The sequence below is a fragment of the Poecilia latipinna genome, unplaced genomic scaffold (genome assembly GCF_001443285.1).
Source record: "Poecilia latipinna isolate Pla-1442-1.1 unplaced genomic scaffold, P_latipinna-1.0 Scaffold122, whole genome shotgun sequence".
In the NCBI taxonomy this organism is placed as follows: domain Eukaryota; kingdom Metazoa; phylum Chordata; class Actinopteri; order Cyprinodontiformes; family Poeciliidae; genus Poecilia; species Poecilia latipinna.
This window is the reverse complement of record NW_015112738.1, coordinates 1-27,379: the sequence shown is the minus strand read 5'-3', so window position 1 is coordinate 27,379 and position 27,379 is coordinate 1. Positions and strand designations below refer to the sequence as shown.

Genomic DNA, 27,379 nt, shown 5'->3' with positions numbered 1-27,379 from the left:
TGCAGATCAGATTAAGCTGTATGCGGCCCCTAAACCAAAATGAGTTTGACACCCCTGGTGTAAACTATGGGAACCCGCCGGAGCACATTAATTATCTTTGGTTGAGTTGGGTCCCTTTGACCCTCATGAGACTATGAAGGAGCTGCAGAGGCAGGTTATCTTGATTGCCACTGGGAGCAAGTTTGACAATAGCACTGGATAATGGCAAAGACCAGCTTCCTCAACCTCCACAAAGAACTTGTGAACAAACATTGTCATTTTAAGAGAACAGGAACTGATAGTGAGTCAGTTGCCTAATCTTGGTCTAAAGACTTCAGGAAAGGTTTCCTGCTGTGCAGACCTGGAGGTAGAAGTGGCAGCTACTTCTTGAAATGACCTTTTGATACTAGACCAGGAATTGTCATCTCAAGGCCTTGAGGCCCGGTGTTCTGCAGGTTTTAGAAGTGTCTCTGCTTCACCACACTCGGGTCAAATAGTCAGGTTATTAGTAGGACTCTGGAGAACTTGACTGCTTTTTGAGGAAGTAATTCAGCTATTTGATTGTTGTGTGTTGAACCAGGGACACAACTAAAACCAGCAGGACACTGGCCCTCGAAGACTGAATTTGAGGACCCCTGCTGTAGACGATGAATGATCAACAAGAATGTAAAGGTTACAGAAAGAAAGCGGGTACAGACTGATGGATGATGCTATATTTCATACTACAGTAGCTATAAAAGTTTTTATTATATTATGAGTTGGTATGGAGCAGGAGGAGTTAGAGGATGGGGTGAGAAAGTTGACATATTGTATCCAAAGGGAGCACTTGCCAAAACTGTTGCCCTGAGCAAAACCTCCTTGGGTTTGTGATGTGGCCTGAGGTTTCTCTCCACAGACTTCGCATGTTGTCTCTTTGCATTGATGGGGACCCACAGTCCAAAAGTTTTAAGGACCTTCAGAGGATTCTGACCCTGCAGTATAAGGCCCCAGTTTTCCAGCTGGTTGTTTACACGTTGCTGGTGATCAGAGTCTGTGACACCAGCACGTTAGAGGTGTGAAGTACTCCATGATTTGTGAAAGCACACATGTGCAGAATGCATGACTGCAGGGTTTGTTTTACGCACAGACAGGCAGATAACAATAAAAACCATGGCAGATAGTGTTGTGTTGTGTGCAACGTAAACCGCTCAGTTTAAAACAGGTTCTCTTAAGGAATGTATATGTGCTACATGAGCACTGGGTTCATCATTGACGAGTACAGGTCAGTTTGAAAAGCGTGGCTGCATTTCAAACAACATGCTAAAATCACAGCACCACATAGTGGCCTGGAATGAGAATTACAGGCCTGTGTGAAACCAGACATCTGAGAACTATATAACCATGCATCAACAGTTTGACGTCAGTCCAACTGTGCTGGGCCCTACACACCCACACACACGTTGCCATGCTGTAAGGCAACATGCAGTTTGCCCTTCATTACTGGATGGAAATTGTGGCATCCAAAGATAGGTTGGTAAGCAAGACATAAAAGCTTGTGCACAGAGACCATCATGCCGCAGAGCAACCAGCACTGACATGATGCCTCTTTGCACTGAGACTCACATTGCTGTAAGCAGCTCTCACAGCGTGTAAGGGTTGATCAGCCGTATCAGGTATTAGAAAAGCCACTCTTTGTTTACATGTATGTAAATTAACTTTTTATTAAATTCATTTTAAATGTCTGTCTTAGTTTTAATGTAACCTGAATTCAGTTTCAGGTCTTCATGGAAAACAGGACGGGTGTGACTGTCTTACTGCATCCCTGCTATGAGATAAATCAGTTTAGTTACAAACTAACCACCACTCCTTCTGTTGCATGTATAATGGTGTATGCGTTTCTGACACTTTTGTCTCTTGTGACTGTATGTGGAAACCTCCTTGTGGTAATATCAATAGTTTATTTCAAACAGCTTCACACACCCACCAACACTCTCATTCTGTCTCTGGCTGTGGCCGACCTGCTGGTTGGGATTTTAGTGTTTCCTCTCAGCATGGCCTTCTCTCTCAGTTCATGTACCTATAATGAGAGTTTATTTTGTAAGGTCCGTGACAGCTTTGATATATTGTTTAGTACATGCTCTATTATGCACCTGTGCTGTATTTCAGTTGACAGGTACTATGCTGTGTGTCAGCCTCTCACATATAGATCTAAAATCAGCCGTCATGTTGCTGCCATCATGATCGCAGTGAGCTGGGGTGTTTCTGCTCTCGTTAGCATCGGAGTGACAATTCCCAGAATGTCCCATGATGGATGTGTTGACTTGTGTTTTCTTGATGTAATCACAGCAAACATTATTGGATCTATCATGTCATTTTACTTCCCAGTGGTCATAATGCTTTGCATCTACCTGAAGATCTTCCTTGTCGCACAGAGACAGGCACGAAGCATCCAAAGCATAAAGTCTGGAGCAACTGCCAGTAAGATGGAGAGAAAAGCCACCAAAACTCTGGTTATTGTTCTGGGAGTTTTTCTGTTTTGTTGGTCTCCTTTTTTCCTTTGCATTTTCTTTTCTATCCCAGTTTCTGTGATTGAAACTGTTAACTGGCTTGCACTGTCAAACTCTACACTAAACCCGTTTATCTATGCTTTCTTTTATACCTGGTTCAGGTCAGCTTTTAAAATGATTGCTTCTGGGAAAATATTCTTTGGTGACTATTGTAACTTCAAATTACACTGAGCTGTTTCTTGAGGTGTATAATAATAAAACTTATAAAAAATATGTTAATGCTGACGTTTCTATGGAAACTGAATCAAATTAAGCTCTTTTAACTTGCAACATCAAAGGAAACCAAAATAAATGCTACTTTTTGAAACTTGACTATAAATTTTCTCTGAATTTGTACAATTTCTTCTTCTGAAGCAAAACAGTTATAAAAAAATATATATAAAAAAGCAGAACCTTGATAAAATATAATACACTTTAATACAGAAGTGAGTAAAAACATCTTTTGTGAAATTGAAATATGTGACAAAGAAATGCAATAAATAAAAAAAACATGGCATAATTCTAACATTTGGGACATGCTGTGTATGTATTGTATACTATTTTTTCCACAGCTGTAGACTACATAACAACATGAAGTCTGAACTGAGATTTGAAAATGAACATCAGGAGAGGAGAATCGCCAACAGTACAGAGGAATGCAGAGAAATCATTTTTGTTAACAGTTACATTAATATGTTCAAAAACTTATTTTCTTCTGTGTCTGGTCCACTTCAGTAAAAAGTTTAGAAGTATGTTGGGTTAATTCTTCCAGCATGTTTCCCAAATGTTTACACAAACATTTGGTTATATGCTAATATAACCAAATATATGCTTGATATTCTGCTAATATCAAGAAAACACAATATTGCAATTGCTGTGTTTCCATAAAAAAATGATAAGTTATTAAAAACGATCAGAGTCTGTGACACCAGCATGTTTTTAAACCGGGTTTCAGAATGGAAGCTGTCAGTAACACCCAGAGGTGTGAAGTACTCCATGGACATTGGACAGCAGGTTGTCATGGATACTTGGAAAAAAAAAAAAGAAAATACACAGAAAGTAGTTTTAATGATAATTATTACTGCAGCTCTTTGATTGGGTATCTAAAGTCTAGATCCAGACCCAAAATAAGTCTTTTGTGGATGAGGAGGTTTTCAGATTTATACTGAATATACAAAAAAAAAAATGGGTTATGGTGAAAAAAGTATAAAAGTGGCAATTATGAGGTAAGGTATAATTTTTTTATCTTCATTCATCTAATGAGGAGAATAATCAATTCTCTCTCATTTAAAAAGAGAAATTTAAAAACAGAATCAACAATATGAAATGTTACACCAATTACCAGGATGATAAGACAAAGCTGTGACAGACTGGCGACCTGTCCAGGGTGACCCCGCCTCTCGCCTGCAACATTCACTCAAGAACGTTTTAATATCAGTTGGAGGAAATATCACTGTACAAGTCTTGAATTTGTTTAGACCACTCTAATAGCTGCTTTTAGTTTTTTGGGTGGACATAGTCAAATTAGAGCACAAGTCACCTGGTCTCCGTCCTCCAACAAGTTGAAGTTAGCTAAGAATGCAGACTGTACCTAACAATAAAGGTAGCAGGAATTGATGTGCATCTAAATCAAAGTACATTTAGTGTTACATGGTACGACAAAGTCAGGATGATTTTCATGCTCACCTCCACAACAGACACAGACTGTCTTAATCCCAGTTCATCCAGTCTGCAGCACAGAACCAGCAACACAAAACTGAACCAGGCCACATTTGGTGAAGCCATCCTGACTGGAGAGAAGACAAAACCAAACATCAGTAACACAGTTAAGCATTGACTTACTGCATCATGCAATTAAGTGACAAAAAAACATGAACATTAATAAGGTGGAATTTGTTTTTCTCCTATGGCTGAATTTTTATAAAATGTCTAAATAATCCATCATGCGTTCTAGGGTTACATGCGATGTGTTACTTTTGTGGGACAAAATTTAAGTTAAACATGCAAGTGCATGTTTAATTTAAATTATTACAGATTCATTTTGATTCATTTTTCCAACTAATTGAATCTACTAACAGACCTTAGTAGTTTTAAAGTCAGTACGGTACACATGTTCAACTGCTGGTGACTTTAGTCAATCACATGGCTGTCACTCAATGCATTTGGTCAAGAGATGAAGAGTTACTTCCTGAATGGGGAGGAAAGAGGATTTATAGATCTTAAAATGTAGCACAGATATTGTTGCCAGATGGGCTGGTCTACGTATTTAAAAACATTTACTAGGATCATCATATCCAAGAATCTCAGGTTTATAGAGTTGTCTAGAAACCAGAAAGTATTCAGTGTTGATTTCAGAGATAAGAAGAGAACAAACAGATAGAAACTCACTGCCAACAACATGGAGGATACCAGATACTGATGCTCAACAGCATTCAGCAGATGGGCTGAAACCATTTTCTTTTCCTTCATGCGATACTGAAAGTTCTTCAGTGTCTCTGTTTGAACTCACACCACAGGTATTTTAGCCTTCAGCAGCTTTCAGACACAAGGTGCCAGCTTGTTTTTCCCCCGTCAAGAACTGCATGTAACCAGTTTTACGAGTTTACTCTACGAACTCTGAGTCTGGCCTTTAATATCGAGGAATTTATTGAAGAGAAAAACAAAATGAAAGGAGAAAGGTGCAGAAAACATCATTTCTGTACAAGTATTAAAATGACATTTTAGAATCTTTAGGTTTGGGAAAATATTAATAAATAAAATATACAGTTCTGTTGTAAAAGTATAACACACACCATCCTGTCACTACAGATTTCTACACTCTTCATTCCAGTATACACACACACACACCTACACACACACACACACACACACACCCACACACACACACACACACACACACACACACGCGCGCACACACACGCGCACACACATTATACAAAACAGACGCGTCAACAGCTACTTACAAAATAAAATTCATTACTTCACATTAATATTAGAAGTGTTATATTACAGTAACATTAGAATCATTATTGGACTAAAGTGATTTGGATAACTTGCTTTGCAAAAATTTGACTTTTCAGCATCTACTTTGTATATTACATGTTAATTTAAAATAATCTGATATAAGCAATGTTTAACATAATTTGCACTTTTCCACCAAATAAATCCCAGACCATAAAAAATAAAGGAAATCTTCTGATCAAAGGTTGGGATGAAAAATGTTTACAAACAGTTTATACATTTTGAAAAGACATGCATATGCTATGTCAGTGGTTCTTAACCTTTTTTGAGGTACCAAACCCATCAGTTTCATATGCACATTCACTGAACCCTTCTGTAGTGATAAATAAAATATGATTTTTTTCCCCCCTCAAATTCAAGACATTGAGGTGACCCAACTAGACTCTAGTTGAAGAAAGATTTATTATTACAAGTAGCAGCTGCTAAAAGCAGTGGATTCAGTTTCCTTCATTTGTTCACAATCTATTAAAAACCAAATCAAACTTGATAAGAACAAATTTCTGTACAAAAAAACAATACTGATTTGCTTGACTTTACATTGGATTAAGTGTTGGATGCATCAGAAGATGTGTGGTAGCCCCTGGCAGAACCTGCAACAAAAAATATGTTTTATTTAGTTCCAGGTGCGCAGCACAGCAAGATATGCAATATTTAGAAAATATACTCTTCAATACTTTTAAACTCTAGAGTCAGTCCTTATTGAAGATGACTAATATTACTAAAATTTAAGACATTCCCACACATTTGACACTTAACTGTACAACCTGTAGGTGAACATCTCAGCCACATGCGGTACAGATTGGAGTAGAAAGTTCATGGAGCTTTCAAAGTGATTAGGGTTAAACATACGGTCTTGTCAAAAAGCATAAATGGATAGTAATTTGCAACCTTTACCACATTTTAACCTAAATTTATATTATTGGGATTTTTTTAGGGTAGCCCATTAAAATTATTCCATTATTGTAAAGTCAGAAGAAAATATTACAGAATTTTTTAAAACCGTTTTCTGGTGAAAACCTGAATCTTGTGTATTCAGCTCATGTGCTAATACTTTGGCCGCTGATGAGGCTTTTAGCAGATTTACACACAAAACATTTTATTTTAGGAGCACATGACTAAGTACATGAGGTGAACATATTCTACAGCATGTCGTCCAGAGTTACCGTGAGGGTTTTCATAATCTCCTCGTCTGGCTCCCAGAGATCTTTAAAGCTGTTTTACAAACTAATCTCGATCTTCATGAAACAGTTTTTTTTTTTCTTTTTTTTTTTTTTCATAAAAAACCGTCTGAAATTAAACACACAAAGATATAAGGTAAGATAATTTCATTTATATAGCACATTTTCAACAACAAGGCAATTCAAAGTGCTTTGTTTGCTGATTAGGTGACTTCAGAAGGCAGCTGGTTGTGATAGATTTTACTGTATTTAGTTTCTAAATTTCTATTTTTAAATTTATGTAATTTGAATTTCTTTTATATGTTTTGTTTGTTTTGTATTATACATACATGTATATACAGTGCATTTGAAAAAAATATTCTTAAATGTGCTGTTATAACCTTGTGATGAATAGGAAAATGTTAAAATGACCATTTGTGAGTATGTTGCATATAATTTTAAACACATACAGTAACATAAAAATATTGCAACAATACAGGCTTGTAATAATACACGTAAATTTTAATTACTGTATTTCTTCAGACACATTTGAAATTAATTTAATCGTTTTCCAGTTATCATAAAACTGAATAAATCTGAAATAAAATTTTGTGGAATAATTATCTGGAACATGTGAACATGCGACACCATGTTTGAAAATTTGATGGAGAATAAACTACAAAGACCTCAAAAAAAAGAAGATGATTTTAATGTCTTTTTGACTCATTTACAGCAAGATCAGTTTATCTAAAAGCTCTTTAGGATGTAACATAATTTTGGTAAGTTATTTTAGGAATTTGATTCTTTAACAATAGAGATTACAGTAAGTCTCTCTCTCTCTCTCTCTCTCTCTCTCTCTCTCTCTCTCTCTCTCTATATATATATATATATATATATATATATATATATATATATATATATATATATATATATATATATATGTAGTGGAACTTATTGATTTTAAAATGTATGTAGTATGACCAGAATAGACCTTTAAAGAAGTACATCATGAAAAACAAAAGTGACGTACGTCTTGGTTTTTTCAGCTTGTTAAAGAAGTTGCTCACTCCACTGGAAAGAGTTCCACCTCTGGTGCTCTGAAACAAGAACAACAGTAAATGTCAGGAGCCTGAAAGGTGAACAATGGGATGAATGAATTAAGAAAACCTCTTACTTTTGTCCTGCTTTGCGAGGAATATCCCTGAGATGTGGTCATCGCTGACCGCACCTAAAAAGTTATTTCTGTTGGTTAGTATGCTACTGAAAACCTGAGAAATTATGTAGGAAAAGGAAATCTCTGCAATACAAACCCTATGACTGATTACACAGTTTTAACATAAAAAGTAGATCTTTGCTACACACTTTCTGTGCTTCAAATCCACCTTTTTACTGTATTGTCAACAAAATCCTTACAGATGAGACAAACTCACCGTTTTGTCCAACAGTGTTCCAAACACCAGAATGAAGAAACCCTTTAGAGAAACATCAAATGAAATCTTTATTATTTTTTTCACATTAAGAAGCAGGATCAGAGTATGAAAAGTGATTATGTACATGAAATGTTACCTGGACTGAATTGAACAATGCAAACGTAATGTGCATTCCTCTGTTTTTTGGGCTGATCAAGACTCCAACTCCCAAACCCCAAGTCAGTCCGAACAACGGTGTGAGCACAGCCAAACTCCTGGCAATCACATACAGAACATGCTTCTCCTCTGCTTGGGATGCGTTTGCTCCACCTCTTCTGCTCAGTATTTTGTACAACACCACAATCAGGATGATTAAGTTTATCACCACTATCAGGAGAGCAGGGATCACGAAGGCCAGCAGAGCTTTGGACTCGTTCCAGTTGAGCCAACAGACAACATTTTCTCTGATGTACTCATTTGAGGGAGCAGTTGAAGCTATAGTTATAGTTGCAATGATCAGCGGCGCTCCATACCCCAAAGAGAATCCAATGATCAGCATGGTTAGCTTAGACAGCCCTCCGTCAAAGACACTGAGAGTCCGGTAGAGCAACAGCAGAGCCGACGCTAACATCCAGAAGAACAGAGCCAGGTAGAAAAAGTGGATGAAGAAGGTTGCGGCTGTGCAGGCCGGCGCACTGTTTGTGTTTGAAATGGCAGCCCCAATAATGAACCAAATGTCTGCAATCAGGAGGGACACGGCGATGTTGACGATGGAGACATGACGCAAGTATGACGTTGAATGTCTTCTTATTTTTCTCCATGCGATGCCTTCAATGATGAGACATACAACCAGGGAGCCCATGGATATGCCAATTCCAATGTAGGTTATAAAGTCCAACACAGGATCCTGAGGGCTGTCAGGTGACATCAGAATGGAGAAGGACGTGGTGTGGTTGCAGCTGCACCTGACTGTTCCATTTTCATTCAGTACAAAGGAGCAGCCTTCATCGCTCCATCCTCCAAGATCGTCACGCAGATTGAAATCCCAGAAAACACACTTGGGCTTTCCCAGGGTCTCATTCAGAACATCAAATGCTATTGATATGTTGTTAATGTCTGATTCTGGCTGAATAAGCACCACCCTTCCATTGATGACGCTGTCTGATGTGTTCACGTTTTGCCTTGCAGGAAGGACGTTGTCCATGGAAGCAAATAATATTACTGCGACTGACTGCCTGCTTCCCTCAGCTTCTGGTATGTCTATTTCCACGGAGGAATTAAAGTCATCCTGGAAATTGTTTGTGAAATTAATTTTGGTGAAAATAATATACTGCGTAACTATGTTCAAAGGTTCGTTGACAACATGGGGTGTTATCCCTTCAAAGGCGCTCAAAAATGAAGAGCTGGAATTTTTGTTTTCTGAGCTTTCATTTCTGTTGTCATTGTTCAGTTCATTCCATGAGTCTTTTGCAGCATCAGTGGTAAGAATGCCTGCACTTTCCAGGATATTCTAGATTAAAAAACAGAAAAAGAACAAATATTTTTACAAGCAAAATACTTTTTTAAAAACATCTAAAATCTGGATAAGTTGTACTTTTCTCTGGTGTTTGTGCATCTCCCTTTTTAATGCTGGCCTGGGCAACTGCCCATACAGTCTTGCACAACAACCACCTGTGCACATAAACCCACACTGCCTACCTCTGTAGAGGCCTTAGATATTGTGATTCGTAAAGAATTGGCCCTCCTGCCAATATTTGCAAATATTTTCACCATGGCGCTGATGGTGGCTGGAGAATCAGTTATGGTCTTAGAGTTGTTGATAGTTGCACCCTTGAGGTCTTCCAAGAATGCTGGAAGAGTAACTGCATCCAATGCCTGCCGAGGTTCAAAAACAAAGTTATTATTGCAATTTATAGAAATACTCACATCTAAATCACTTAGAGCATAAAATGCAGAAGTTGTATCACTACAGTATATCGATCCAAATTATAGACTCATGAACGTATCATGAAGTGTTGTGTGTTACAGACACACAAGATTATCTTTTGCTAAATGTGGGGTTTTTTTGGTCTTGGATTTAAGAGTCTAATATGATAGTTCAGGTTTTCTCAGCTTTAGAATATTTGAAATAAGGACAGGACATGGTATGATTGGAATAAAATGTTATTAGAATTACATAAAATGGTAATTTTATTGTTAAAGAACATCATTCTCATATTTTTTGACAGTCATTGTCATGTATTACTCCCCATTTCCCAGAATTTTTCTTTTTGAGGACCTAACATTTTAGTAAATAAAATATGTTATGAAGAAGAGTATAGACATGAGATGAACCAGGTTACCTCCGACTCATTGAGCAGATTCTGAATGACTTCTAGAACACAGTTGTCTTGGATATCTCCATATTTGCCATCTGCCTTACAAACTGCAGTTATGTTTCCCACCTTGCCCTTTTCACAGGATGCAACAGCCTCAAAACCTTCCGATCCGGCACTGAATACACCGTCAGCTTTACAAAAAACTAAACAAAAAGATAAAATGATTTAGCTGATTTTTAACATATTTTCTAATCACTATCCAGGTCACTGTACAGCCCCAAAATGCTGCTAACCCTGGCAGATTTACAAGTAAATCATTGTGTTAATTTTACCAACATCTTCTGATTGAAACAATATTATTGTTTCTTGAGAGGTCCACTCAGAGTACCAACCAATTAAAACATGCAAAAAGTTGCTCAGAAATTTTAAATGATTTGACTGCTGAAATACCAAAAAATACCCTTGCATTCATCCCAATATATTTTTGGAGAGGCCTGTGTCACTTCTAATCACAAACAAACTTATTAGTTGAATAGTTTTAAATCTAAATCAACCAGGGTTTTGAATAGTTTTTGGAGCAGTTGTACATATGACCTGGTTTGTATTTTATTTAGTTTTTCAGGGTTCTGTTGTCTGGATCAATGCCCACCATCTTTGATTAATTCCAGAGTTATTATTTTATAATCCTGTGGGTTTGTTGTCACTTGGCAGGTTATCGTCTCTTCCCGTTGGGTACATCCATCAGGGGCTTTGTAATCATACTTGATTTCCAAACCAGGAGCTAAACAACAGAACCATAACACTTTGCTTTTGAGTATAGTTCATAACAAATACTTATAGACTGAAAATGTAACATGCCGTAGGTTATTATAATAAAGCATTAAAATATATGCTTGTTGAATATTTACTTGAAAGAGTCAGGCCTTTAAATTGAACCTGGTAGCCAGTGTTAACAGAACACTGCACTGACACAGAACCACCACATTGCACCGTTCCTCTGACTGGGTTCACGGTAATCTGCGGTGCTGCTTTGGACGTTAAGGAGAGGCTCTGTGTGAAAATGGCACCGTCTTTCCGCTTCACTTTACACACATATGTTCCTGAAAGACAAAACCAAAACCATCATTGTTGCTGTAATTTCCTAAAGACGGATGTTACATTACATGTAACCATCCAAGCTGCTACGTTTCAACACTATGAAGTGGATTCCTACCGTCATGAATTTTCAAAAACTTTGGGATTGTGTATTTTGACGTTCTGTCTTGGCTGGGTTTGTCTGTGGCCAGGAGATTTCCAGAGCGTGTCCACTCCACCGTCAGGTCTGAACCCAGATTAGTCGGGGGAGGTCCACATGTCAGGGTGACTAGAACCCCAGCAATTATTGTCTTGGGATTAACTGATGAAGTTAATTCTTTAACACCTGTATGACACAAAGATGGGGAAAAAAAGCACAAAAAGCTAAACATTTTCCCCACCATGCTATTTATACATTTATTTGAGGACATATTAAGGCGGCTGAAACATGGTCCAAATTTGTTGAGGATCACTTACTGACAAAGTCCACAGGATATTTTGCTGCCAGTTGATTTAACATTTCATCTTTTGCTAAATCAACTTGTTTTTCATCCCCAGAAGAACTAATGAGAGTATAGTCAGCAATGGTACTTCCACGCCTGGAATACAAAATTATATCTGAATTGAAATTCAGTCACAAAATCAAATGAGGTTTCACACACTTACTAGTTCAATATTTCTAAGTCTGACAGAGTTTTAGACAGTGTGTGGCAGAAAATACAGTAAATTATATATATATATATTTTTTTTTACTAACGTCGGAGTATTCTATGGTTATTTTATATTGATTAGTTATTGTCTGGCCCTCTGACCACAAACCAGCCGGCAAGGTTGGTAAAGTGTCTTGCCCAAGGAAACAACAACTAGACAGACTGCGCAGGGATTCAAACCCGCAACCTACTTATATAAAACAAACTCCTACCAATGTTGACACCGTTGCCCCAAAATAACTGGTTATAAACTTTTAATCCTAATTACCTATATGAACCAGCACATTAACTTTACATAGTAAATGACTTATACTTATAAAGCAATTTATAGTGCTTTATCAAGTCCAGAAGACCCCAAAGTTCTTCATATTACACTCACACTTTAATGCCATGTAGTTCTGAAAAATATATTTCTGAAGTAGCCTATGACAAGCTATAAATTGTGACTCACCGTAAGGTTAGACTCTTCACAGTACAATCTTTTGACACAAGCTCCTGACACTTCGTTGTAATCTGTTTGGGACATTAATATGGTCAAACAAGAAGTAAATATTACAATTTGTATCATAAGTTCATCCATGTTGTTACAAAACTTAGCAATAAAAATTAAATATGACTTACAGCATCATGAATATCTTTATAAACAGTACTGTTTTTATTATTGTATGACGTTTCGAAATCCATGTTTAGAGTAAATGTCCCACTTATAACAGAGGCTACAGTTGTTGTTGTGGCTACTGTTGGCATGTTTTTTGTTGTCGCTGTTGACATTTTTGATGTATTTGTTACTGTTATTTCTAGTGTTGTGGCAAATATTACTGTTGCTATATTTGTCGATGTTGCTTTTGTCACTGTTGGTATTTCTGGCGTTGTTGCGTTTGTCACTGTTGGTATTTCTGGTGGCGTTGTTGCGTTTGTCACTGTTATTTCTTGCGTTGTTGCGTTTGTCACTGTTATTTCTTGCGTTGTTGCGTTTGTCACTGTTATTTCTGGCGTTGTTGCGTTTGTCACTGTTATTTCTTGCGTTGTTGCGTTTGTCACTGTTATTTCTGGCGTTGTTGCGTTTGTCACTGTTATTTCTGGTGTTGTCGCATTTGCCACTGTTGTCATTTCTGGTATTGTTGTTGTGGTTTTCACTGTCGAAAAAGAAAATGAAATGGTGACTTCAAATGTCAATAAAAACTCTCATAATTGAAAATTTTGGTCAAAAACGTAGTCTTCATACCAGGACACATAGCGATATCTGTGGAGCAATGAGAGGAATCCAAAATTATTGTTTGCATAGTTTATGGCAGATCACAGTAAGCAACTTTTTAAAACCATACCTGTGATTGGCTGACAGTACTGGTGTACAAATGATGGTTCATAAATGCATGTACAGGTTTGACTGCTGTCACTACTGCATGAATTGTAGCTATTGCACATCTCACATGGCCAACCAAAACCATCCTCACATTTGCATTCCAGGCCATAAGTGGAGTTTGGATGACAGACTGTTAAAGATATTTTGCCCAAATTTATCTTACAGTACGTTTATTTATTTGCATAAAATCTTGTTAAATATGTAAAGAGTAACTTACCTGTTGTTATATTTAGTTCTATAACTTTTAAAGAAGATGTGAGGGTTACAGGGAAGCTTTCATTTTTGAGTGCTGCTCTGAATAAGTCAACTATGTCTGGTTCCACACTGGCGACTGGGATGAACAATTCATGGAGCACATAAAGTTCTACTAGAATGTGAGAAAACCACATGTATTTCAGTGTTGATGCTAAAACATAGAAATGTTTTACAGATTTAATTTATTTATGACTCATTAATACAGTGTGTTATCTGAACAGAACATTTCCATCCCAGATATTTTTCAACCTTTCTTAATACTTTTTTAAGACATGCATTAAGGTGTACGGTATGAGACATTTCCCTTACAATCAACGGCCAACATGTTTAAATACGAGCTAATGGTTTTAATATTTTCCTTATTAGTAGTACCCTTGCTGAGTCATCAGAACTGATGGCTATAAGAAAAACTTCATGAATATCAAACTTGTGAGTAATCTTAGTAATAAAGACTTAGTAGCAGTAAATTGAATTGAATGCTATACCATAAGTTGATGAAGGAGTTGATGTATTCGGATAGCCTATTTCCATGGTTGGCATGGCAGTCATAGAGGTAGGCATGACAGATGTTGTGGTTGGCATGGCAGTTGATGTGGTTGGGGTGGATGTTGTGGTTGCCATTGCAGGTGTAGTGGTTGCCATTGCAGGTGTAGTGGTTGCCATTGCGGGTGTAGTGGTTGCCATTGCGGGTGTAGTGGTTGCCATTGCGGGTGTAGTGGTTGCCATTGCAGTTGTAGTGGTTGGAATGACTGTTGTTGTGGATGTTATGGTTGATGACAATTAAAGTGGTTAGAATTAGTGTTGTAGTTGTTGACAGAGATAACATCCTTGTCATTACTGGTAAGTATGTCAGTTGTACAATTAATCGCATTTGTCTTTCAATTTTTGATTTCTTCTTTAAATGATCAAAACAATACCAATTACAATTATTCTGTCTCACTTTCTCCCCTTATAACTTTCACAATGCTATCCAAGACAGAAAAATTAGCATGGATTTTGCATGTGGATATTGATGACACATCGATGTGATCGTTTTCCCTAACCAACCAAGCTTTTTAGACCGCATATGTTTATATGTACAGTGAGACAAGATGGAAGCAGAAAAATCAGAAAGACGCAAACATCTGAACATTACTGATAAAATATAACACTGTCACTTTTGCTGTACATGTGACTCTTATAAAATGCTTTGGTAACACTTTATTTGAAGGGGGGTGAATAAGACTGACATGACACTGTCATAAACATGACATAACACCTGTCATGAACATGAATAAGCCTTCATGAATATTTATGACTGTTGTCATAAAGCGTCATTTGGTAAATTATGACACTTTTAATACAAAGTTGACATTATTCAAAATGTCTGTTATGGCAACTTGACATTAACCAAGAAATCATTACTGATATAAATTTGTTATAAAAGTATTACTGATTGCACTTTAAAAATTAGGTAACTTTATGTTATTAAAGGTAAAGTTTAAACAGTAATGATTTCCTGGTTAATGTCAAGTTGTCATAACAAAGACATTTTGAATAATGTCAACTTTGTATTAAAAGTGTCATAATTTACCGAATGACGCTTTATGACAACAGTCATAAATATTCATGAAGGCTTATTCATGTTCATGACAGGTGTTATGACATGTTTATGACAGTGTCATGACAGTCTTATTCACCCCCCCTTCAAATAAAGTGTTACCAATGCTTTTATGTTACTTGTGCTAAAATATTTATGAAACACATATTTCACTTTGGTGGTTAAATCATTTAAGTCAACTGTAATCTTTTTGTCCTCCCAGGAAACAAAGGTTAAAGTACAATACTATCTGGAGCAGATCATAAGCTACAACCCAGAGCTATGTGTTTCCATACCTGGAGAACTTGTGGGACACAAATCAATGTCTGTAAGACAAAACATAAATGCTCCAGTTAAAAATTATATAATTGCATCTATTAAAAAAATGCAGAATCTCCTTGTTTTAGTAATGCCAAAATTAGCAAGCTTACCTGTGTTTGGTTGACAGAACTCTTCATTGGGAAGAAGTCCATATTTGCATGTACAAGTTTGACTGCTGACATCGTTGCATGAATTGTTTCCATTGCACATGTCACACGGCCAAGCATAGCCATCCTCACATTCACACCTCAGTCCTTCAGTAGCGTTTGGAGAGCAGGCTGGTGACATTTTAAAGGATAAAATCATCATTGTCATAAACAGCAAAGCTAACTTTACAAATTAGGCTTTGAATGAACAGACTCTCTTACCTGTCGTCAAGTTTAATTCTATCACTTCTACAAACTTTGAGGCTGTCACAGGAAATGTTTCATTTTCCAAAGCTGTTCTTATCAAATCAAGGATATTGGGCGGAACGTTGGAGAACGGGATGTGCAAATCAAGAACAATGCCAATGTCCTTTAATTCTGTTGAGGCGAACAGATGACAACTCATCATTGTTTTTTTTTAATCATGCGAATTGTCATCCAGAGAAACCTCTTAGCACTTGCATAAGAGATACTTGACCACTATTTGCATATACGTTACTAAAAAGTTGCTAGAGCTCCCGGTCAAATCAACAGTCTTTTTACCATAGAACATCTTACTCAATGGTGGGACAAAAGAGAGAGTTCTTTATGGTGCAATGTAGAGAGTCTTATGTGGGTAATTATATTAGTGTAGACATTGTCAGATTATGTGAGCAAAATGTAAATAATCATCATTTCTTCTTACTTGACCTGGAAAAAACCTTGCAATCTGTTTCATACCATAAGGTGTTGGAGGAGATGATGTAGTTGAGATGACGATTGGTGTTTCTGTAATTATAAAAATATATTACAGTCATCTCAAATCACTTTCAAAGGTCTGTTTAGGATTTAAACAATTGGTTAAATTGTCATGGTAAAAGGTCTGTCTTTGGTCTGTCTAGGTGTCCTTTTAGCTATTTTTTCCCTGATATGTTCAAAAATGGGAATTTCAAGATCCAAGTCAGAGAAATTAATTGTTCATAACATTTAATGTATCGTACCATAAAGTGTTGGAGGAGATGATGTGGTTGTCAGAATGGTTGATGTATCTGTAAAATAATAAAAAAATATATTTTTCAACCTGTTTCATGTCAAAATTTTCTGACTTTCTTTTCTTCCAGATTTTTCTTTTGAGCCATTGCTTCAAAATATTAAATTCGGTGTTCAAATCACTTTCTTGGCCACGGTGTATGAAACCCAACAGCTAGGCAAGCAGACTTACATGGTGAACTCCAGTATGGTCTTAGTTGGATTACATCAAAGAGAGAAATGAACGCATCTCCTTCACAAAGTGACAGGCTGTGTATAATCACAGACTTGGATCAGTAGAGGGCAGCATTGTGCACACAGGTTGCCAATTTCCTGCATTGTCACTTGCAGCAAACCTAGCTTTCAGATTAGATCCAGAAACGTGCATACTGAGCTTCATGGACGTCAATGACCAAACCTTCTTTGCAATGCCAGGCATCAGAAGCAGTGGTGCACTAAAGGCACTGAACTCTGGAGATGAGAGACATGCTTTCGAGTGTGAATCATATTTTCTGGGAATCCAATGAAACAATCTGAGTTTGGCAGCTGCAGGGAGAATGACACTTGTCTGACTGCATTGTGTCAAGTATACACGCTGGTGCAAACGGGATTTTGATACAGATCTGTTTTACAGAAAAAACAGGCAATTAAGATGTTTATTTATTTATTTATTTTTTTAGGAAAATGGTTTTTAAAAAATCTAATGAACATATATCCTTAATCCTTGTAATCAGCCACTCAACGAGAGTTGGAGCCGTTTTAGATGCAATAAGGGGCTACAGGCATATTAAAGTGTTTGGAACAAGTATGGGAGGTTATTTAAGTTCTCGTGTGTGTAAATGCAAGTGAGCCAATACTTTGGGCAATATAGTGTAATCTTATACCTACTTTTTGAAGCACAGTGCTTAAGACATGAATAGGAATCTGCACTAAAAAGCCAATCCATTGAATTAAGATAGAAGAATGGAACTTTAGACTTGGAGTTCTAAAAGAAGGAATAGAGAAACCTTCACATCTGGAATTAGTTCAGATCAATTAAAATGTCTTGCTTCATGTTTTTACCTCTGGTAGTTCACTTATTTCTTCAATTTTCCCACATCAGTCGCTGCCATTTAAACACTTCATTGTTCTTCACTGTTCTGTACACATCTATAGTTCTTTTTCAACTTACACAAATAATATGATCACAGAAAACCACATTCAGAAATGTAAACATATAACTTTGATCCTTTTCTCTCATTTTTTCTTCATACCGTCTGCCGCTTCATCCACAAAACTACAGCGATCTTCTCAAACTCGCACCCAGAACTTGATTTGTAGCATATTTAGGGTCATACCAGAAGTTGTTGGAGGAGATGGTGTTGTTGTACTTGGCATGGCTGTTGTCATCGTTGTCAATACTGTAAAAAAGAAAAAAAAAAGCAGATTATCGACCTTACATTCTTTCCTACGTAAAAATATAAACAGTGTGACAACTGTTTTCTACAAAGCAAACTTTTGCAGAGGCTGTCTGTCTGAAGTAAGATTGTTTAAAATTACATATAGTTGTTAAAATGCTAATCATTTCAGACCTTTTTCTACCTTTCATGTGACATAATACTAATGTATTCCATAACATATATAAATCCTGTTAGCTTAAAAACAAACAAGTCTGTTTCACGTTGTTTCAGAGTTTGTTTAAACTGTTTTCAGGAGCAGACTGCAAACTTTGTTGACGTCTTTATCCTGTACATACCTGGATTTGGAGTTGGGCAGAAGGAGTTATCTGTGGAACAACAGGAGATGAAATGTTTGTGTTTAGTCCCAAAAAAATACAAAACCTTATGTCATAATTAAAATCATATCACCTAGATGCAGTTACACAATTCAAAACAAATTGCATAAATATCAACTCAACAAGATTTCACTTACTTGTGATTGGTTGGCAGAACTCGTTGTCAGAGGGAAGTCCATATATGCACGTACAGGTTTGACTGTTGACGTCGCTGCAAGAGTTGCTGGCGTTGCATTTGTCACATGGCCAAGAAAAACCATCCTCACAATCACACAGCAGTGTGTCAGTGGAGTTTGGAGAGCAGGCTGTGTGTTTTAGACAAGGAGCGTCGTAGAATTGTTTATTATTAGCATCACAGATTTAGGTGAACCACTCTCTGCTACTTCTGATTAGAAGTGATTGTTACAGGTTTAAAATGGATAGGAAATACTATCTTACAATCACTGTTTTAAAATGGCATGTTTAACATTTCTAAACCATTTAGAACCTAAGTCTGTTGTTAAATTTGTGATTGTAGAAGAACTATTAAATAACGGATTGCAGGGGGGCCAGTGGCCCAGGAGATGGGGGTTACCGGTTCAAAACCCCACTTGGGCAAGACACTTTATACACTTTGCCTGCTATACTGTAGTTTATCACCATCCGTATGCTAGTGGGTGTCTGGTGAAGTGCTTCGGAGTCATCAGACCATGTAAATAGGTATCGTTACTTTTGAAAAAGAAACTTGATTTCTGACTATGCCTTGAAAAAGTAACCTAGTTACTTTACTGATTACCTGATTTTAAAAGTAACTTAGTTAAGTCACAAATTATTTTATTAGTTACGTTGACCAGGAAAGAAAAAAAAACATGTTCTGAGAGGAACTGACAGAAGGAGGAATCTTGCTTACTATGACATGAAACTGGGACAGTGTACTGTGTGGAAGGGCAGATTTTCATCTGCAACATTTAGTCCAACCAACTTCTTCAACTCTCCTCCACTTCCTGGTTTTGTATCAAAGTCCAGCTTTTGTCTTTTGGACGGTGGGAGACCTCAGGTCTCCAACACCTGCTGAGATTGTTCTGTCAGTTTGACTACCGCGCTGCGACTCCAAATGTTTGTCAAATTTCATGCTTTTCTCTATGTAGGTAAAAGTTGGTGGCCAGCACAGGGTACAGTGAACCTTGATATTGTCTCTTTTAGCTGACAAAGTCAAAATGTTGCCTGTATTTCCAGCTAGAAAACGTTCACCTTTCTCCTCCCTCCATTGTTTATGTTTGAGTCCACACTATCAGTGTAAGTTTCCCTCACGCTGAAAACATCAGAGAATCGTTCAGTCGTCACTCCCTGAGACGCAAGAGGAAAGAAACTAAATATCTTTGCACTAAGGAAAATGACAAAAAATAAAAAGGCTTCAATAAATATCTTTAATCTGATTACTGGATTGGAAAAGATAACACGTTAGATTACTCGTTACTGAATAAAGGAGTCAGATTATTGACATCAATGGATTGCAGTTAATTTATAATTTTGCCCACTTCAACCACTGATTTGTGCAACATTTGGTTAAGAAAAAGGTTCAAACGGGCCACCAGTTTTCTGCTACTTTTAGATTTTTCTCCGATCCAAGTGAACAAAACGCTGAATTATTTCATCAGCAAAAAACATCAAGACGTTGGCGAGGACTGCATTAAGACAAACTGTTGAAAGTGTTACCTGTGGTTAGTAGCAACTCTTTCACTTCCACAGACTGTGAGATGGTTGCAGGGAAGGTTTCATTCCCCAGAACGCTTCTGATCAACTCAAGTATGTCGTCTGGAACGCCGGAGAGCGGAATGTGGAGGTCAAGGGTCACATCGAAGTCCACCAGCTCTGTGGATGTGAAGGAAGAAGACACAATCATACAAAACAAAGATTTACAGCAGCATACACATCACTACGTGAGCCACGGTAAGGACAGTGAAGCCCAAGGTTATTCATAATGCTGGTAAATATAGAAAAATAAAATATTTCAATTCAACCAGAACATTTGTCCTTGAATGAAAATGATGGCACCATCAAAATACAACGAAACGTTTAAATGTCCAATCTAAAAAAGAAAAAAAGTTATGTCAAAAACAATGTTTACTCTTCTATGGGTATATGGTTAATGATTAATGATTTTTGATAAATCTGAATCTATCTCCATATCTATATTCTCTGTCATATTCAAGTTGGATGACTTGAAAATGTTTTTTTTGCTTCCAGTTAGAAACATGTTGGTAAAAGTAGAAAAAAAAGGAAAATATGCTTTTAAATTTAAATCTACCAGGAATTTGAATGATTCAGTTTTACCAAAGATATTGGATCTCTGGTGTAACTCAGAGGAAATGCTGATGAGAATAATTTGCCATTAAAAACAAACGTATAAAAGTAAAAATAAACCTGGAAAAAGCACAGAGAGCTACTAATGTTTTCCAGTTCAAATGGAAACCAGTTGGAATTGACATTTCCATTGACCATGCAAGCTACTATCACTAATACAAGGAAACATTGAATCCCTTTAATTTCTAAACAACAGCGCACCAGCATGTTCACTGAAAGAAGCAGCATGAAGGTTTGATCCCAAAGCCAATCTCAGAAATGCAAATGAAACATTTAAAGAGACGGGTACATGGGAAGCCTTAGAATTTAACACTACAAATGTTTAGTCTTTTTATTATTTTTGCATTTTCACACCTGGAAAATATAATTTTGGAGTAAAACTGCTGAATTCCCCAGTAACACTGCATTAACTAATCAAGGTCTGTAGATGGATAAAGTTATTAGTTCTGATCAATTGTATTACATAACGTTTATCTTCAGTCGATGCTGACTGAACTTAGAAAACCATATATTTATCAAGGTGTTAGAAAAAGTTTAAAAACTTTAAAAGGAAAAGGAGTTTAAAATACACAAACACATTATCCATTATATTCATACCTTGAGCTGTTGTAGAGGATGGTGTTTGGGTGGTGACTGAAAATTTTACAAACATTATTAGTAGAGATAGACACACTTATCAAAATCTGAAGTGAAACAAATTTCTATTGCAGCTCAAATAAAAACATTGTGCATAAACATTTCTGCTTCATTCATTGTCAGGTTTGAGGAAATGAGAGTAATGAGACGTTCTCTAAGGCCTGTATAAACTCTGCTGCTTCTTAATGCAGTCAAATTAAAAATGCAGCAGTTTCAAGAAAACAAGTCCAACGTGTTTGAGTGCAACACATCCTTCTTCTTTTGCCCACACAGGCATGGAAGCATTTTCCCTCCTGTTTCCTGCTTGTGTAAATCAGGGCACAGTGTGTTGAATGCCTCAGGTATCGTCTTTTTACAAAAACTACTGAACTGAACAGGGAAACAGCTACACCTCTCACCTTGGCACAGCTAATATAACTACATTCCTCGTTAACGAGCATCTGAAGAACAGGATAAAAATTGTTTGGAGGTAAAAAAAAAATTAAAATGTCATTTGAATCAATTGTAACTGGAACAACCCGCTGAGTTAAAAAAAAATAATAATTTGCTTAAGGACTCCAGATCAAGTAAAGAAACTCATTTCCAGACACTGTATGAAAGGTCACATGACCTTTTTATCTCCACTGAAGTTAATCAATCAACCACATTTATTTGCATAGCACATTTCAGCAACAACTCTGTTCAATGTGCTTCACATCATAAAAACACAAAAACACAAAGTTATCAGTGATAAACGATCCGTTGTCTATGAGTTTATCCTCCCACATTCTGCTGGGTTCAACCTGCTTTAGGCTAGTTGAAATTGCAAACTGCTACATGCCAGAATGAATGACATGTTATAGAGTAGTCAGAGGTCTACATACACTTTCTTAATATTTGTTAGAACCACCTTTAAACAATATCTGAGGTTATACGTTTTAAGATTCCTTCCAAAATCTACCTACATTAGAACAGAGCTGATGTGAGAGTCAGGTGTAACTAACTCAAACTTTTTCACCTCTGCACACATATTTTTCATGGGATGGAAATCAAGACTTTGTGATAACCAGTCACTCTGAAATATCTACCGCGTTATCCTCTAACCATCTTGTAACTAATTTGATGGAATGCTCATTTGGAGCCAAGAGTCATTTGTGGGAAAGCTTTGACTTCCTGGTTGGCTGTCCAGAGTTGTTGCTGTCGACTTTACATTTCATCTCTCAGAAGCTTACAAAGCAGTTACCTAATGTACGTAAAAGTTCATGCAAGTAAGAAAAAAATGTCTTTCACTTCACATTTATTAATCGGGCATTTAGCAAATACAAATTAACTACAGAAACAGAATTTGGTCACATTTAAAGGGGCAGGACTGTGCATCTTCCAGACACATAGAGCTATTTTATAACACAATCAAGTAATTATGTTACCTTCAGTTGTTATAAAAGTACTGCATATATCAAATATGACTTAAAAGAAATTTGACTTCTTAATTTAGTGCCTTGAAATCAGGCCTCTGTCTCTTTAAAATCTCCTCTTTCTGAAAGTCCGTTTTCAGGAAGTCATCACAACATGGCTCCTCTATTAACCCTTTAACAATGTTTTTACCAGTGTTATTCTGAGAAGTTGCTCATATAATAAGTTCAGCAGGTGTTTGCTAATTGGTACTGGCTAGTCTGGAGGAACTGAGAGAGCTGAGGGCTGTTCTGTGAGGCAGAAGCTCGGTTTGGAAACTGCAGCTCTGAGGAGGAGCTTTGTCCTCAAAAGCGGAGCTATGTCCACCCAGGCGTTTTGCACAGCTGAGTGGTTGCCATGGAGATTAAAGGATTTGTCAAACATGCATGAAAGAATCAAAGCAACACTCCAGGTGTGTTTTTGATGAGGAAATAACATCATGATGTAAAGCTCAAAAAAGTCGATTTTACATAATACGCTTCTAAGAGCTTCTAAACTTACCTGTTTGGCTGCTGTTCAGCTGGCAGAACTGACCATCAGCTGGAAGCTCGTTAATGCAGCCACATGTGTCACCATCGATGGCATCACACACTCCATAGGTAATACAGCTGTTATAAGACCAGGCAAAGTTCTCCTCACACACACACTGGTACCCACTTATATTTCGTGAACACACTGTGGAGGGGAGGGGGGAAAAAAACAACAGCACACAGTGGAAATTGTAAATGTTATTTCTGAGAGAGGAATGAATATCCATAAATATGAAATAACTCACTTGGCTCCCAAAACACCCATTTCTTTCACTCAATTAAAATGTGTACCAAGACTAATGTACTTTAACCTATACATATCAAATCTTCTGTTGTCTTCCTGGCCTTGGAGCTCTTGAGATGCTTTACTTAGGAGAAGTGGGGGAACAATGGCTCATTGCTTTAGAAAGGTTGGCGACGTCTGTGCTAAACTTTACTGTACCTGTCGTGGCGTCGATGTTGGAAATCTCACTGGTGCTGTTGATGGTTATGGGGAAACTGAGGTTGTTGAGAATTGTCTGAAGAATCTCCAGCTCAGAAAGGCTTAAAATAACTTGGAACTCGTAATCAGTGACATTCGTAAAAGCTAAAGTGAACACAGACAAGGAAAGACCATAACATATCCGAGCCAATCATTCTTCACAAAACTTACACCGATACGTAGACAACAGCCATTCTGCATTGGGGTGACTCACTTTCTCTTTTCTCTCTGACATGAATGCTGGGTGATTTAACAGCCATCAGTTCCTGTAAAAACACACAGATTAGTCCAAATGATATCAACATCTAACTATTTACGGTATCAAAAAGAAACATAATTGGTTTGTACCATATTTTAATTTTTCCAGGTGTGTTACTACAACTTGTTGCATAACTATTTTTCATGCTGACCTCAAAGAAGACGGACACAGAGTGTCTGAATCCGGGCTTGTCCAGAGCGCAACATATAACCAAAAGAACAACAGCCAACCGGATCACCTTTGGTAAAGCCATCCTCACTGCGAAAAAGTTAAACATCACCATTACTGAAAAAAACATATATCACTATATCTAATATGTGAAACACTGTTCATATTTGAAAACAAAGCTGATTCTAGGAAAAGCTACAAGGAAATCATCACCAAAAAAAAAAGAAACAAAACACTTGCAGTGGTTATTTATCCTGTTTGAGAACATTCCTCTCAGACAGCACTGTAAGCTCAGCTTTCAAAAGGTTTCTCTTTTGTATGAAGGTATATTCCATCAGTGCTGCTTCGCTGCAGCGTGGTGGTAACCTTGTGGCATAACCCTGACTTTTTACTGACCTGCCACCTTGACCAGTGGAAGGAATGGGGCAGTATGGGGACACTGAGGTGACCCACCATTATTACCTCTAATAGCCTTAATGGAGGTAGCCACGTAGTAAGTAAGTAGTTACAAAGTTAGACGCCAACTGTTGAAAGACAAAGACTTAAAGACTGTCACCTGTTTGATTGAATGTTGTTTCCTACCAGCCTCTGATGGTGTCAGTAACATTTTAATAAATAAGAATTTGAGACATAAGGTCACTTGTTAACAAAAACGCTATAACTTTTTAAGCACTAAAAAGCCAGACACATAAAGTACACTAAGCAAAACTACACAGCTTTTTGTTTCATTGTAGAGTCCGACCCAACTAGTCAAGAGTTAGAGACAAACTATTGTCTCCATTATTGTGGTACGGCCTGAGAATACGATATGAATGTTATGGCAGAGAAATATATCACAATATTAGCATTTCACAATATTAGCCATCTAACAGTTTAGTTCATAGATAAAATCTCCCACAGTCTAATTACAAATTTCTGTTGAGCAAACAAGCATTCATCACTTTATTGATGTTTTCCCTTTTCTTTTTCCCTCACTCCGTCATCAATCTGTAGATGAAAGCTGTTTCTGCAGTCAGAGATGGTTTGAGATAAAGCTTCTAACAATTTGACCAAAAACAGTAAGACAGTAAATTAAGAGTTCCCTAAACTCCCTAAGCTTCCTAAGTGTTACTGGTGATTTAAGCAGCATTTCACATAATCAGAAACTTTGATTTCAAACATTTTCCTTTTTGATTTTAGAAAAATGGATAAGTGCTTGACATTCTGTGCATCCCTGTCTGCTAATTGAGAGTGAAAATTTTGAAAACACATATACAGTAGAGTGATTTTATTTTGCATTTAGTAAATGCACAAAATGCTTCTGTTTGTACTAAAGCAGGAAATTAATATTAGGAGTTGAGAAGCTAAAAGAAATCAATTTTTGAATATAAAGTTCTGCTAAACTGGGCGTTAAGATATAAAAGTAGAATAAAGTTCTGATGGATAGGAAATGAATTACTTTACCTCTCCAGGCACCCTGGCTTCCAAAGAGGCTGGTGTCTTGAGTGCACGTTTATTTTGCTGCTCTTCTTTAAAGACAAACACCAAAAGTCTTTCAAACAGGGAAAACACCTTTTGTGAACTTCCTGGAGTACTTTGCATGAATGCACAATCTCTGCCAAACCCACGTTGGCAACTTGATTAGTTTTGGTGTCCAAAAATAACATCTAGTGACATTTTATTTCAGTTTGCATCCATACTTGCACCATTTTCTAGTCAGTTTATGTTATTGTAATATACAAACACAAAAACCCTTAACACAAATTTAGGCAAAACAAAGAAAAAGATTCTCCACCCACATAAAGAATGTTGCATAGCATCTGTCCACCAAAGTTACAATGCATCAGAACAATCAAAACAAGACAAAGCTGTCAGGTAGTTCTATACCTGAAGAGCAACTTTATGTAAACTGGTTCCATCTAGTAAACATGATCTTCCTTTAGACAATTTCAGAGAGATCTTTGTTTTTATGTCTCTCTCTAATGCTTGTTTGAGCCAGATTTTAGCATTCTGACTTTCAGGGGAGCAAGAGACACATGGATATATATAAAGTTTACAATAGCTGCATAAACTATAGCTATTTTTTCTTTTAGACAATTTCTTCAGAGGTTTGGTTGTTAAGACTTTGGTGCAAATATATCTAGTGTCTCTTAAGAGTAAGTGGACTCAGGTCTGGACGAGGAGAGATGGTTAATTGACTTTTCTAGCAGAACTTTAAAGGAGGGCTGGAGGTGAGGAGTAAGGCACTATGTATAATCGAGTGTTCGGAGTCTTATCTCATGTTGTGATATTATTCCCTCATCAAAATCATACCTGGAATACGTTTGGATTTTTTCTTGCATGTTTGAGGAATTCTAGAAGTTATATAAGAATAGAGTTATTTCAACAATAGTTTGAGTAGTTATTTCAAGTGTTAAAATTACTCAATTTCTTGTTGAAAGAGTTAAATTAACACCAGTTCTGTCAATAGACTTAGCATTGTGTTGATTTAACTCTGCAGAATTTGCTGTGCAGGTGTCTGCTGATCCCATTATACAAACTATTTCTCAATGCAAATTTCCTAAGAAATGAAACATTAACCAACATATTTGATGTGTGTTGATGATGACAAAATATAATGTTTGTTTTTGGTTTTCTGAACTGCTGACTATATAATGTTTTATAATGTTTATAATGTTTGTTCTTAGGTGTTCTCTATGTAAAGTATTTTAAACTGCTGTGTTTCTGAAATATGTTATGAAAATAAACTTGTTTGATGATGGTCAGAGAGCCCAACACGTTGCCCCAGGGCAGCTGCGGCTACTATCCAGCAGTTTGCCATGACTGGATGCGTGTGTGTGAATGGGTGAATGACTGTGAAGCACATTGGAGTCCTCTGGACTTGATAAGGACTGGAAAAAGTGTGGCCCAGCT

The 27,379-nt window shown here is 37.0% G+C and overlaps 2 protein-coding genes across 2 annotated transcripts; one reads left to right on the top strand and one right to left on the bottom strand.

Moving 5' to 3' along the window:
• Positions 1-1,528: 1,528 nt before the first annotated feature.
• On the top strand, positions 1,529-2,696 carry LOC106944978 (trace amine-associated receptor 1-like). Its single transcript, XM_015028343.1, has one exon. It carries the CDS (start codon positions 1,743-1,745, stop codon positions 2,694-2,696), a length of 954 nt encoding a protein of 317 aa, XP_014883829.1. The 5' UTR covers positions 1,529-1,742.
• Positions 2,697-6,068: 3,372 nt separating this feature from the next.
• Positions 6,069-24,572, bottom strand: LOC106944977 (adhesion G protein-coupled receptor F5-like). Its single transcript, XM_015028342.1, has 31 exons — positions 24,471-24,572; positions 24,275-24,326; positions 24,022-24,165; positions 23,551-23,724; positions 21,580-21,615; positions 20,335-20,490; positions 18,777-18,944; positions 18,601-18,630; positions 18,203-18,265; positions 16,838-16,885; positions 16,578-16,625; positions 16,080-16,235; positions 15,822-15,989; positions 15,687-15,716; positions 14,297-14,560; positions 13,774-13,923; positions 13,519-13,686; positions 13,419-13,436; positions 12,815-13,329; positions 12,645-12,706; positions 11,961-12,082; positions 11,623-11,829; positions 11,318-11,509; positions 11,059-11,190; positions 10,434-10,612; positions 9,790-9,966; positions 8,249-9,601; positions 8,113-8,154; positions 7,857-7,910; positions 7,713-7,779; positions 6,069-6,115 (listed from the first exon to the last, which is right to left on the bottom strand). The coding sequence occupies exons 1-31, from the start codon at positions 24,570-24,572 to the stop codon at positions 6,069-6,071; spliced, it is 5,124 nt and encodes a 1,707-aa protein (XP_014883828.1).
• Positions 24,573-27,379: the final 2,807 nt, after the last annotated feature.